At 43.0% G+C, this 14,893-nt stretch overlaps 1 protein-coding gene across 3 annotated transcripts in view; it reads left to right on the top strand.

The window, feature by feature from the left end:
- The window catches only part of MICAL3 (microtubule associated monooxygenase, calponin and LIM domain containing 3), a 143,140-nt gene that overhangs the window by 13,018 nt on the left and 115,229 nt on the right, over positions 1-14,893 (top strand). For 2 of the 3 annotated variants that reach the window (XM_056847687.1, XM_056847689.1), the window contains exons 8-15: positions 841-956; positions 2,168-2,294; positions 3,163-3,256; positions 4,087-4,234; positions 4,453-4,649; positions 6,376-6,488; positions 11,029-11,091; positions 11,491-11,664. In XM_056847687.1, coding sequence (XP_056703665.1) covers positions 841-956; positions 2,168-2,294; positions 3,163-3,256; positions 4,087-4,234; positions 4,453-4,649; positions 6,376-6,488; positions 11,029-11,091; positions 11,491-11,664 — 1,032 coding nt within the window. Of the gene's footprint in view, positions 1-840; positions 957-2,167; positions 2,295-3,162; positions 3,257-4,086; positions 4,235-4,452; positions 4,650-6,375; positions 6,489-11,028; positions 11,092-11,490; positions 11,665-14,738; positions 14,832-14,893 lie in introns of all 3 variants that reach the window. The other variant, XM_056847688.1, reaches the window with a different exon arrangement.

Here is a 14,893-nt window from a genome sequence, read left to right as displayed (position 1 = left end):
CAACTGTTAACCTGAGGGAGTGGCAGTTGAGAGAGGCAGTTGGGAGTGGCAGTTAGAGGTTGGCAGCTAGAGTGGAAGAAGGAGAGTATTGTAGGACCGAGGAAGTTCCTGAGATAGGGAAGGACTACCAGTTTCACTTCCCTGAGGGAAATAGCTCCAAGGAAAAGGGAGTGGTTCCTAACGAGTGTTAAAGAAGGAAAACTGGAACGTATATGTTCCTGCCTCCACAGCCTTTAGAAATTTTGTGTCAAATAAGCTTATGCCTGTTTCTCTGAGTGACAGTTACAACAGTTTCAAACACCTGTTGATAGTTTGTCAAAAGTAGCTGTTTTGTTCTATCTATTGTACATAGTTGGACGGAGTCTCCATCATTCCTGTTGCCTTTTCACCTGCCAAGTTTAAACCTGAAACCTCCCTGACAATCTGACTTGACCATTTCCCCATAAGAGAAAAATGGATGTTTATGTGTTGAGAATTCGTATCAGCCTCTTGTGTGCCATCTTCAGACGTACACTGACAAAGCATTTTTTCAGTTCATCAGCTTCCTAAGCTGAGTCAGAATACATCTTTATATGTTTTATACATCTGAGGGGTTTGGGGAACTGTCATAACAGCAAACAACAATTAGCAGCCTGTAACTGTGTATCTTATTTTTGGAAGCTAGCCCTGGGCTTAAGGGAATGCTGAAACCTCTAAGAGGTGCTTCTTTCATACTCCCAGAAAGAGGCTAGCTCCTCAAGCAATCTTGCAAATATGTTTCCTCCGAAGGCTTTTTCACCTCTTTTCTTTTCCCCACTTCCCACCCTCACACCAAATCCTTCCCTTTTTGCTTATTTGCAGCCATTCTGGCCAATGGGAACTGGGATAGCCAGGGGCTTTCTTGCCGCCATGGACTCTGCCTGGATGGTACGAAGCTGGTCTTTGGGAACGAGTCCTTTGGAGGTCCTTGCAGAAAGGTAAAGAGACGTGTGAGCTCCTTGGAGGGGAAGGGCCTTGCACAAAAAAAAAATGGGTTGATGTTTGTCCAGCAATGTGCAGAAAGGCTGTTGTAACCCTTTTAGTGGCGCACAAACTTCCACATGGGGAATAAAAATTAAGCAGTGGAAGGCTTAATCGGCCGCAGATAGTGAAAAAAGGAGGTGCAGCCTGGTCAAACTCTTCTTGCTGTTTTAATTACCTGCAAAATGAGCAGTTCTGAACAATCTTAAATGTTTTTTGATCCAAATTGAAATGATAACGAACTGCTTGCCTCTGTGTGCCGCACTTCATCCTTTCTCCCATTGCTCCGTGGCATTACTGATTTACGGCTCAGAGATTGCTCCTGCGTGTATAACTGTGTGACAGAGTGGAGTATGTTAGAAACACTCTCTTCTGATTGTGCGCCTGCTGGAAGTGTCTTCACCAAGTTATTTTTAGGGGCTAACCTTTTATGCTGGTGTTTGGTGCAACAAAGCTTAGGTTGGATCCTATGACGCTGTTCCTCTAAGCCAGGAGTGTCAAACATACTGCCTGCAGGAGGGATCCAGCCCCTTGAGAGCTCTTATCTGGGCTGGCAAGGCATTGCCCAGCCCGGCCAAGTGACATTTATGCCATATCCTTGTAACAAATGAATTTGACACCCCTGCTCTAAGCCTCCCTTCAAGGGAGAAAGACTTGTTCTAGTGGAGAGTGAATCTTTGTGATGGAGAAATGTCTGATTTTCTTGAAGGAATCTTTTCTCTGTTGGAGGAAAACTTGGCAGAAGGAATCCGTAGGATCCAGCCGTCTTTCTGTTTGTGGTTTATTGAATGGACAACTTAAGTTTCATTACGAGCAAGCTGGTCCAGGAGGGAATGCTTGAAACCTAAATGTAATCTGCTGAACTGCAAAGTGCTTTGCATTATCTGTGTGAGAGAAAAGGCATAGCTAATTTTGGGGGGACTGGTAAAACACAAGGTGTTCTGCTTTTAATTGTACACGTGTCCTTGAGCAGTTGACGGTCTTGCCAAGCATCCAATAAAAATTATAACCGGTAACGATGCAGACATTTATGCTTTTCACAGGACTGGGCAATATGAGTTTGAACCAAGTTGGCTGTTGCGAGATGTACTGACTGTGTAGTTCTTCTAATGGGCTTTGCCCTGCATCGCTGAAACTAGCATTGTGAAACTAGCATCTTTTTTCCTAGAGAGAGCATCTATAGGTTGCTGCCTCAAACCACCCCTGAGAATGTGAGCAAAAACTTCAGCCAGTACAGCATTGATCCTGTAACCAGATACCCAAACATCAATGTCAACTTCCTGCGGCCAAACCAGGTGATTGCTTTTGATTCTGGGCTCTCCTGTGGCCCTTAATGCAGCGTGAACCCTGTGCTGCCTTCATGCGGGAGCCTTTGAAGTATCGTAGGGCGCTTTCACACATACCGAATAATGCACTTTCAACCCACTTTCAATGCACTTCACAGCTGGATTTTACTGTATGAAATGGCAAAATCCGCTTGCAGACAACAGTTAAAGTGCATTGAAAGTGGATTGAAAGTGCATTATTTAATATGCATGAAAGTGCCCTTAAATCTTTAGTTTCCTGTTCACTGCATGTTAGATATGGGCTGGGAGGGATTGCTGGGACGGCAGAGAAGGCCTTGGCTTTGAGTGGATGGAAGGGCATGTGGGAATCAGGGGGAGTAGGTGCGGAGCTCCGTCTGGAAGGGGAAATGTCTGTACACGTATGAACTTTGTTTAGTCCATTTTTGAAAAGGGCAGAGACAAAGCTGGTGAACCAAATGAGCAGAGTTATTTGGGAAGTGCATGAGATCAAATAGGGAAGGCTGAAAGTGGAGATGGAATGCATTCGGAGGACTTGCGTATGAAGAGGGCTTGCTGAGATCTTAAATCCGTAAGTGGTCTTGTGCTGAGTAGATTGAGATAGAGCAGCAAAATACCTGTGATATGTCACATGAATTTCCCTCCCACCTTGTACCAGGTTGTTACAACTTTGCACTCTGCAGATTCTGGGCATATCATTTTAAAACATCCTTTAAGATAGCAGTGTTTGCGATGTGCAGTATAAAGACATTCTTGTTCCAGTTTGATCATGCCATGTTGGAATAAATCCCCTTCCTTTTCTGCACGCTTTTTCTGAAGCTCAACGAAATGTGTGTAACCTTCTTTGAACTCCACACAGGTGCGTCATTTGTATGATACCGGAGACTTGAAAGACATTCACCTGGAAATAGAGAATTTGGTGAACTCCAGAACACCAAAGCTGTCACGGAATGGTAGGCCTCAGCTTAGTCTCATTTGTTTATCTGACTTATCTCCCTACCCTTCCTCTTCCTAGTTCTTAGAGTAGAATGTATACAGGCTGGTGTTAAGGGTGCTCTCAAATGGTTCATTAACTTTTCAAGAACATCAACTGAGTATTTTCTTAAAGGCTGTTTAGAGGCTCAAACTTCACCATTGGAATTTTTTAATGAACCCTTTTTGCTTTGTCAGTTCTGTAAACATTGCCTGCATTTTCAGCTTTTGAAGTGCACACACACACACACAGAAAACCTCAAGTCAGTTTTTTTTAACTATTTCTGGCCATTCATACAGGTTTGGAGGTACAGTCTTGGGTTGACTGTGCTGCATTTTGTTAAAAACAAGAAAACAGTTTTTTTTAATGAGGAAGTGAGGGGTTTTTTTGTACTAGATGACAGAACATTAGAATAACCAAGGATCAGTTCAGCCCTAACAGATAGCGATGGTTGGTTTGTGAAATCAGGATTTGGCTTGCAAAGGAACACTGAAATCCTGTTTTGCTTGACAAATGCTGCTTCCATTGACTTTACTCTGCCCAGACATCTTGCTTGCCAGGAAGTACACGAGGGCAGTGCCATGCAAGAATTTGAGACTAAACCAGGATGTCTGTGTTCGTAAGCCATGTAAAACTGCAGTTAATGGTAGCTGTTGCTAATACTCCAACTTCAGATCATGATTAGATGATCAGACTAACCATAATTAGCTTCATTGTACCATAGATTAGCATTATGTCTGAACTAAGTGAGATAGTTCTGTGCTTAGCTCAACAGAAGACATCCAACCTACCTTGATAAATTTGTTTCAGAGTCGGTAGCTCGCTCTAGCAAACTGCTGGGCTGGTGTCAGAGGCAGACGGATGGCTATTCCGGTGTCAATGTGACGGATCTTACAATGTCTTGGAAGAGTGGCCTAGCATTATGTGCCATTATCCATCGATACCGCCCCGACCTCATGTAAGTAACTGAACTTAAAGCAGGAGAACAGATTCAATTTTTATGTGAGATTGTCCAGATGATCTAGGAAGGATGTTTGACGACCCTCTTGTGGTGGAGGGTAAAGTGAAGCTTGTGATTATCCTGAGGACTCATGGTTGGAAAGAGCTACTGGTGACGTTTGAGAACACAAACTCTCCCTGTAGTTTGAGCATGACAACATCTTCTCTACTTCGCAGAGATTTTGATTCTCTGGATGAACACAACGTGGAGAAGAATAACCAGCTGGCATTTGACATTGCCGAGAAGGAGTTTGGAATCTCTCCCATCATGACCGGTAAAGAGATGGCATCGGTTGGTGATCCAGACAAGTTGTCCATGGTCATGTATCTCACCCAGTTCTACGAGATGTTCAAGGACTCCCTCCCTTCCAATGGTAAGAAGCCTTGGGCCTGTTTGCTAGGAAGTGCAAGGCATTTCAATGATTAGCAAGCTGTTTCTTTCCTCGAATGCTTCACACACTGAAGCTTTTATCAGGGCCTGTCTTCAGGGGAGGGGCTGTGGCTCAGCGAAGAGCCTCTGCTTGGCATGCAGAAGGTCCCAGGTTCAATCACTGGCTTCTCTAGTTCAAAGGACCAGGCAGTAGGTAATGTGAAAGACCTCTGCCTGTGATCCTGGAGAGCCGTTGCCAGTAGACAATACTGACCTTGATGGAATGTTCTGATTCAGAATCAGACTTTATTTGTAGTCATAGACCATCAAATACTCCCCCAAAATTTGTAATTAAATATATACATGAATAGTTATGAACTGGTAGTACAAAAGATAAAGATGTAGTGGAGATTAAAAACTGAAATAAAGGGATAAAATCCTCCAAAGTATACATAAAATAGTAGAGATTCTAATTATAGATTGAGTATTCCAGAGCCTTAATTGCATTTTGTCTTATTTTAGTTGCCAGCCAGGCAAATCTAGCCATACTAACGGATAAATTTGGTATTGTGTCTGACAAAAGGAGCTCAAAATGATGTTTTCTGAGAGGTCTGGAACAATCCACTAACAAGGGAATCAGAGGGCCTGATCGTATACAGTATGGTCATACAACGTGCACTCAGATAGGACGTGTTCACTGGTTTCTAATGTGTCCTGATTGCATAAACATTTTCGTGCATCCATTGTCCTTTTATTATAAATCCCTTCGAGAAACTTAGAGAGAAGAGCATTATATCGAAGGAGCATAAAAGCCCTGTGATATTCATAATTTGTAACATCTGACAAATAAGGCATAGTGATGTTCCTAATAAGCAGGTCCTGATTCAGTATAAGGCAGCTTCATGTTTGTGTGTGTGACTTGCCATGATTTTAGCCCTCTTACTAAATCACTGGCAACCAAGATCAAGTTAATTCATGCCATCATATTCTCTATTAGTATGTATGGGTGTGAAAGCTGGACAATGAAGAAAGCTGTTAAGAAGAAAGTAGATTCCTTTGAAATGTGGTGTTGGAGGGAGAGTGTTATGGATACCATGGGCTGCCAAAAAAACAAATCAGTGGGTCATAGATCAAATCAAGCCTGAACTGACCCTAGAAGCTAAAATGACTAAACTGAGGCTATCATACTTTGGTCACATTGTGCGAAGACAAGAGTCACTGGAAAAGACAGTCATGCTAGGAAAAGTTGAAGGCAGCAAGAAAAGAGAAAGACCCAACGTGAGATGGATTGACTCTATAAAGGAAGCCACGGCCCACAATTTGCAAGACCTCAGCAAGACTCTTAAAGATAGTTCAGTGTGTTGATAGCATTGCCCGAAGCTTGCTGTGAAAGCTCAATCCATTCTGCACTGAGTCAGTGGATGGCATCTAGTCATTAAAAGCAAGCGCTGGTGACTTTGTTCATTGAGTATTCCCAATTCTTCTTCTTACCTGCCAGACACCATCCGTTTTCTTGGTATAGAAGGGATGGCCCCAAATGGCCTGGTGGATCTAAAATAGAGTCAAAATTATATTTCTGCAACATTAATTAAATGGGGTGTGTGGCTTTGAAACATTTGGTGTGTATAATTGAAGTGTTGAAATAAAAGGAAAGGAGGCTTTGTTTTGCTATGTCGAGTGCAGATGTTTAGCTGCTTCCCCGCTGATAACGTTTACTTTTTTGTTCCCAGACAATCTGGAACTGAATGCTGAAGAAAAAGCAGCGTTAATTGCTAGCACCAAATCTCCTATCTCCTTCTTCAGCAAACTGGGTCAGAGCATCTCCCGGAAGCGGATGCCAAAGGTAGTTGCAGCTCCTTTCACGCAGCAGACGCTGGAAAAGGGTGTTCTGGGCCTCAGTCCAGTGAGGGGAGATGACCATGTGAAAATGTGGCGGGCCTCTCCTTCTGGGCTTGGAAATGCCACACATAAAAATATAGTAGTTACTCTTTGATTAAAAATGTGGCTACTGACACACCTGTTCAGCCATTGGTATTCTCCCTACTCTTCCTGATTCCCTTTTTAATTTTGTTTACTTCAGTTATAATTTGCTTTTGTCATTAAGACTCATGGATGACAGAATTGGGAAACAATGCAAAAGAGACTAGTATAATATATGCACCTAACAGTGCAGCAAAACTGCATTACAAAATTAAATAACAGTGGGACTTCCGGTGGTGCTGCTGGGGAGAGCACTCCATTTCCCCAGGCTGTCCTGGGAGAAATCCAAGTTTGCGTTATTTCTGGGGTACATAGATACCCCAATCCGACCCTTGCAAGTGGGTTGGAAAGCAGGAATTCCCTGCAGCCCGCAAACGCGGTTTGACCTCCTAGGTACTCTGAGGGGGCTTTTTAAGCCCCTCGGAGTCCTGGACGCCGGTCCTGCGAGGGCACTAGGGAAGGACATCGCCAAAACGCAACTTAGGCATCAAGCTCTACCCTCCACCACCTTAATACCAACATAAGGACTACATAAAGAAAAGAACCTCACCTCTTGACACCCAAGTGAGTACAAAAGAACTCTTCGTCTACTTACTGGAAACTTGAACAGACGGGGGGCTGATAAGAATATTTCTGGGACCCCCATTCCTCCTTAATCTGAACTGAAAAAGTTTGATCTGAGTTAGCCATCGGGATTAGCGACAGGAGCCTTATCAATCCGATCAGCCTAAATCATAATAAAGAGTCGGAAGGATACCTTTTGATTGACAAGAACTATCACCAATGGGTCCAAGGGAAGGGGAGGGTGATTTTTCTTCCTGATTTTCCGGCGAAGAATATCCTGCCACGTTTGCAGTAAGGGAGCGCCTGGAACGGAAGACCCTCTATAACAACCTATCTATCATCGGAACTAAAATAACAGGAAGTAGTTGTAGGACCGATTACACGTCGCACTCGAGTTACTTGGAAATCATTCCTGAAGGAACGACCATCGAGAAGAGGCGGTAGAAGGTCCACAGCACTAGCAACTTCCTGTATACTTCCTGATCAGCCCGACCTAGAGCGACCGAAAAAACTCACTGGTATTTCAAAACTTTAAAACGCAATTCTAGAGCCAATTTCGACTCTTTTCAACCCGAAAAAATTATAAGGCTGATGTTTGAATTACTATCTTTTAATTAGAACTTTAAAGGCCCTGTCTGTGGACATGTATTTTACCAGCTTCTTTTGGCTTAATACATAGCCCTGCTCCTATGAAATCAAAGGGAATTTTACAGAATTCAAACATGGAAAAAAAAATACAGGACATGCTTGCTAAACATTCTGAGGCGACAATTAAACAATTAAAACAGATTTCAACACAGATGGCTCAATTGATTTCAATGATGACGACTCTTGACCAATCATCACAGGTAGGCAATCAGAAGTTGGATCTGGTTATAGAAGATATAAAAGTCTTGAAAATTCAAACGATGACCACAAATACAGACATACAAGCAATGGACTCTTCTGCCCAAAAAGTCATGGAAGAATACAAGGATACAAAGAAGAAGACAGATGTTCAAGAAAGCAACCAGCCGGCGATAAAGAGATCAGACATACAAGAAATAGACTTTTCATTTAAAAAAGTCATGGAACGACGTGTGGATATAAGGAAGAAGAGAGCAGGTCAAGGAATACAGATTGAAGCCACGATGGAGATGAAGCCCAGAAAGAGTTATTTTTGGATACGTATCCTGTCTGAGGAAATGAGAGAGAACAAAGAAATCCTGTTCCCATACCTGACTGGTCTATTTCAGTTACAGAAGGAAGTATTAGACCATGGTTAAAGGATTGATTTAAACATGATTGCTGGATCCAAAGGCTTTGATAGTGTGGACGGGTGGCATGGCTATTAATTATGTAGTGGAATTAAGATTAAGATATCATTTTGGGAATAAAGGGCTAGAAATTCTTGAGAAAAAAGACTGGATTGTTAAAATGTTTGAAGTGGCAGAAATGGCAAAACTCATAGCTATTCTAAATGAAGAAAATGACGTTCGGTTTCTGGGGGAATGGGAGGCGTGGATGCATTATTGTGAATATGAGTTAAAATAGGGAAGAATGGAAGAATATTTTCTAATCTGATCCAGAGGATTATTTTTGGTTTTTTTTTATAATGAATAAGCATAATTATATTTACTAACAGATTATGGTTTTTTTATATACAGGATATTGATAGTTTATTAAGATTAGATTAACTACGACGAGATGAACTTTTTATTAAGAGGAAGATAGAGGTGAAGGGGAAGTCAAAATTTTTCATTTCTTTTTTTTTCTTTTTTTTCTTTATTATATGTTATGGAACTATAACAACTTTAGGTTAGAATTGAAATTTTATATTGTCATAGATGTTGTTTAATGCAATGGAAAATTTTTAGTATAAAATCCAATAAAATCTATATATAAAAAAAAAATTAAATAACAGTGAAAATAAAAATAGTATAATGCATCCAGTAAACAGTGCAGTTAAAAACTATTTCCCCCCACAAAGCATTCAAACTATAACCTCTATTTCCTTTATAAAAATTTCCTCCTGAACAATTCCATTTTATACATTCTGCCGAATGACAATAGTGTGGGGAGCCCTTCCTGACCTTATCAGGTAGCTTCCTTCCTGTGGAAGCCACAACCCAAAGCACTTGGGGATGGGCAGCTGATCTGACCCCTTTGCAGGATGGCACATTCAGAAGGCTCTGCTCTGATGCACAGAGTGTCCCTTTAAAAGAAACGACAACCCCAAGCTGGTCTTGGACCTGCAGGTTGTCGTTTCTTGGACTTTGCAGGCCCTGCGTTTTGCATGACCCCGTGTTCTAGTATTATGAGAGAGGGCTTTTCTTCCTCTCTCATAATACTAGAACACGGGGTCATCTGCTGAAGCTGGAGATTCAAAACAGGAAGTATTTCTTCACACAACGCTTAGTTAAATTGTGGAACTCCCTGCCCCAGGATGTGGTGATGGCTGCCAACTTGGAAGGCTTTAAGAGGGGGGTGGACATGTTCCTGGAGGAGAGGGGTATTCATGGCTACAAGTAAAAATAGATACTAGTCATGATGCATACCTATTCTCTCCAGGATCCGATGAGCATGCCTATTATATTAGATGCTGTGGAACACAGGCAGGACAATGCTGCTGCAGTTGTCTCGTTTTTGGGCTTCCTAGAGGCACCTGGTTGGCCACTGTGTGAACAGACTGCTGGACTTGATGGACCTTGGTCTGACCCAGCATGGGCTTCCTTACATTCTTATGTTCTGCGGAGCTCTTTAAGATCTCGCAGGACCCTGGTCTCGTTGGAAAGAGAAGTTTGTCTGTTGGAAATGGGAAGGCTATTTTTGTGGACTGAGGCAATGGTAGGGTGTAATCAAAATATTGCTGGTTGCTTTTGATTTTTAAAAATCAAAATACAACCCTCAATAAAACAGTTGATAGGCCAGTTGAAACTGTATGCTGCGTCCCAATTCTGTGTTGAAAGGGATGCATCCAGCTATGAAAGGAAGATTGAAGATGTCATTTGAGTGGGGGGAGTGGTCTCGATTTGAGCTTCTTTCCCTTTCCAAACCAGTGATGGGCGCTGCCAAGTTTAACAAATCAGCATAAGAGACGAATAAACATATTTTAAGTAACCAGTTACAAAACTGATTAAAGCAATAAAAAGGAATAACATATGATTAAAGCAAGAAAAAGGAATAACATATGAATGTGGTCTCCCTGCCTGCCAATTAACAAAATCCGAATGGTCATATTCTGCTCTAGGTTTAGATAAATTTCAGGGGGAATGCTGTCCCCAGTTGCTGTGCCTACATTGAGATTAGCCGTTGTCACTGAATGCATATTGCATGGGTAGTGAGATGAAATGAAAGCGCTTGGGGGTGCTAGGGCACAGGAAACTTCGGGATTCCCCAAACTGGAAGATGTTGAGAAGGAAAGGTCAGGGTGGAGCCTTATTAATTTTTTGTCAAAGTGCAAATAAGATTTACAGGATGCCCTTTGGGCTGAGAGACTTTGCAAGTCTTGTTAAGTGGAAGAGTAGGCTATGGAGCCTGGTTGCAACCAACTGAGAATATGGTGCAGGATGGCCAATATCAGGGGTGTCAAACATACGGCCCACGGGCCGAATCTGGCCCCTTCAGACCTCTTATCCAGCCCGCGAGCCAGCCAAGGCAGCCACTCTCCCTATAGTCCCGATCTGGGCTGGCAAGGCATAGCCCAATGACATTTATGTCATATCCCACACTTGTAACAAATGAGTTCGACACCCCTGGGCTAGATGCAGCCGCTGTACCAAATATCTGCTAAGAAACTGCCTGACTTTGGGCTGAGAAATTGACACTCAATTCCCCCCTCCCACCTTTTCTTTGCTTAGGATAAAAAGGAGAAAGATCTGGATGGTTCAGGAAAGAGGAGGAAAACAAGCCAGTCAGAAGAGGTACGTATTTCAGTTCCCTTGTGTCTGTCTCTTCCTGTAGCAGTACAGTCTCAAACGAATTTTGTATTCATGGGAAGAAGAAAAAGAGGTGTTTTTTATACCCCACTTTTCTCTACCTTTAAGGAGTCTCAAAGAGGCTTACGATAACCTTCCCTTCTCTCCCCACAACAGAAAATAGGGGTTATAGATCAGAAAGGTAGATTTGGGTACCCAACTGTATCAGTACTTAATTATTCATTCAGTTTTTGTGTATATAGGAAAATGAGCATTGTTAGGAAGAGAAACTGGCAAGAAAGGAGGTTTGCTTTGAAATTCATGTCCAGTCAGAGCTCTATGGAGAGACTTTGGAGAAGACCCATAAAAGATTCCATTAATGGACAGCTTATACTGATTTGACAGGAGGACAGCTCCCGAAGCTACAGAGAAGAGAGGCCTACCCTGGTGAGCGCCCTGACGGAGAGAAAAATTGATGCCGCTATTGGAAACCAGAATAAAGTGAAGTCCATGGCAACGCAGCTGCTGGCCAAATTTGAGGAGAATGCACCTGTGCAGTCTACAGGCATCCGGAGACAGGTAAGGGGGCTCTTTGCAAGTCGGGGGCCTTCTTGGACCTCCCCTTGTGGCTTAGCCGGCAGGAGTCTGTCTGCACAGTAGGGGTGACCTGAAGGCCTTTTCATTTTGTTGAGAAAAGTAAAGGTGGTGTACAGTAAAAGCTTAGTTCTCGAGTACTTGTGGGGAATGGGGGGTTGCCAAATGATTAGATGTGCCAGTTAACAAAGTTTTTACCAAGTGGACCGCAGTGTCGACTGAGCAGCAACCATGCCCAGGAACTAGCTGAGACCTGGAGCCCTCTTCACTGCTGGCCTCTTGGCATTGCCGGTCTCTCAGTGTCACCCTGCCCTGGTCACTCATGTGTCTCACTCATGGCGGTTAAGGGGAGACATGGTAGAGGTCTATAAAATTATGCATGGTATGGAGAGAGTGGACAGGGAGAAGCTTTTCTCCTTCATAATACTAGAACACAGGGTCATCTGCTGAAGCTGGAGGGTGAGAGATTCAAAACAGGTAAAAGGAAGTATTTCTTCACACAACACTTAGTTAAATTGTGGAACTCCTTGCCCCAGGATGTGGTGATGGCTGCCAACTTGGAAGGCTTTAAGAGGGGAGTGGACATGTTCATGGAGGAGAGGGCTATTCATGGCTACTAGTAAAGATGGATACTAGTCATGATGCATACCTGTTCTCTCCAGGACCAGAGGAGCATGCCTGTTATATTAGGTGCTGTGGAACACAGGAAGGATGCTGCTGCTACAGTCGTCTTGTTTGTGGGCTTCCTGGAGGCACCTGGTTGGCCACTGTGTGAACAGACTGCTGGATTTGATGGACCTTGGTCTGATCCAGCATGGCCTTTCCTATGTTCTTATGCCTATTGCTGCCCCAGCTTGGGGGCATTGAGAAGACAGCAGTACCACGTGGGTGGTGCATGAGTGGACTTGGGCAGGGTTCTGGGCAATGCTAGTTAACCGAGTTGCTTGGATAACCAGGTGCTGGTTAACATAGCTTTTACTGTACTTCAGTTCCCAAATTAAACACACACACACATATGCCTATCATAGAGTAAGCTTCTGACTTGAGATTAAAAGGAAAATTCCTTCCTCTGGCACTTTTTTCAGTGCTTGCGGACTTCTCACCAAAGGTCAGTACCAAAAATACAGAAAGCATTTTTTGCATGCTGTTCTTTTCTATGCCCAAGGCTTAGAAATTGTGCTTCAGTGCTGGGAAGGTCCTATTGGGGTCCCAGTTCGTGCAAACCCCTGCTTTGTAACACTGGCAGCATCCCTTATCCCCTCCATAATACCATGTTTGTGTTACATCCTGGGAGTTGTACCTACGTGATTTGTGTGTTTCCTTCAAGCGAGTCATCTGTAAAACCCACCCTTGGTGTCCTGACATGTGTTGAACATCTGGGGAAGACTTCCCCCCATCATATGCCTGGTGAAAGCGTTCCGTGCATAAGCAGCTCTTCTGCTTGGGGAAGCCGGTCGTGGCCGCCGGAGCATTCCTCTCATTAACCAAGCATACTGTGAAATTTAACAGGCTTAAGCATGGCAGAAGTGATCTATTTTGGGTCATTATTGTGCAGAATCCATTTTATAAGAAGAAAGGCAGAGTTGTGAATGATACTATGATGGGAATGCCTTCAGGGCAAGGAGTGTTCACACTAAAAACAAATTCATGTGGGTCAAACAAGGAAACCACTTCTTTTTTTCCAAGTGAATGCACAAACTCTAAACAGGCCAGGAAGGGAAACTGTCCTGTGACCACTCAAAGCTGTCTTAATACAAAGTCTTCTGTTAACTGTCAGTAGTCCTTCAGGACCACAGGAAGAGAAAGGTCTTTTTTGAACACTTACTAATGAAGAAAATTCATTAGTCCCTGAAAATTTCAGGGATTGAACCTATTGGACCTTCTACATGCAATGCATGTGCTCTACCATTGAGCCCCTCCCTTTTCCCTGTCCTGCTTCATAATCCAACAGACTTTGAGCATTAAAACAAGACATGGCCAAGAAGCTACCAAAGACAATTTTCTTAGCACAAGCACCCGCTCTTTATCCTCTCGGAGTCCATCTCTGGAGTTTCAGAAGAAAGGATGCAAAGATCTCCGAAGCTTAGCAATAGAGAGAGTCCTTCCTGAAGCCAACATTCTGTGCTAAGATGCAAAAGGTAGTTGTTGTAGTTGAAAGCTCTTCCTAATTTGAACTTCGATCGATTGTCATAAATAACCAATCTAGACAACGAGAGCTCTCCATTTGTCTGTCTTTATTACAGACTGCAAGCCATAAAGAAGCAGAAAAAAACATTGATCTATTGTCATAACCAGTCTAGACAACGAGAGCTGTCTATTAGTCCATCTTTATTACAGACCAAACGCCACAAAGCAGTAGAAAAAGCAATGTTAATTAATTACCTAAAATTATATCTGTAGATATCATTCAACCTAGTACCCCAGACAATTTTAAAGAGTTAGAGGTTATCAGAGTAAATGACATACGAGACATTATCTCAGCCCATATTTTCATAGCAGAGGACAGAAACTTAGCTACTTGTATAGTGATTCTTTGGGCAGCCCCAGCCAATAAAATGTTAAGAGTCTTCTGCACAGAAAGCAGTTTTTTATCATCCGAAATGGGTTCCAGTAAATCCAGGCATGTTTGAATATAAAATGTGCAATGACATAATAAATAAACCAGCGATTCAATCAAATTATCAGAGCCAGGACAAAGTCTGCGATTAGCTGGAATAGTTTTGAATCTTCCTGTTATCAATGCAGATGGTAGCACATTAAATCTAGCCAGCATAAAAACATAGTGAAACAATGAGAGCCGTGCGGAGAGGGCTGTTCAGGTTTCCATATTTCCCACCTTACTTGTCTCCCTTTTCATACAACTTTATATTTTATTTGCCAGCAAATTTTTCCTTACTCCATCTTTTTCTCTCTCTCTCCTGAATGTCTGTCTGCTGTTCCCTCTGTCCAACACGTTCCCCTTTCCCTTGTGGCTTCTTCTGTGAGTTTCGTTTTTACCTTTGATGTAAATGCCCACTGTGGCCTCCATCCTGCCATCCCCCATGACCTGCATGCCACAGTGTGCCCAGCCTTATCAAGACCGTGCTGTCAGCCAGCCAGCCTATCGCCAGAGAGAGCAGGGCCGCCTGGCTCCTCTGCCCCAATGGAAACAGGTAAAACCACGTTGAATGAATGACTGTGACACTCGTTCTCATCTAAGCTATCACCCCATTGG

This window comes from Euleptes europaea, chromosome 3 (genome assembly GCF_029931775.1).
Source record: "Euleptes europaea isolate rEulEur1 chromosome 3, rEulEur1.hap1, whole genome shotgun sequence".
Lineage (NCBI taxonomy): Eukaryota > Metazoa > Chordata > Lepidosauria > Squamata > Sphaerodactylidae > Euleptes > Euleptes europaea.
Note: the sequence above shows the minus strand (reverse complement) of the source record. Positions and strands in the feature narration are given on the sequence as shown.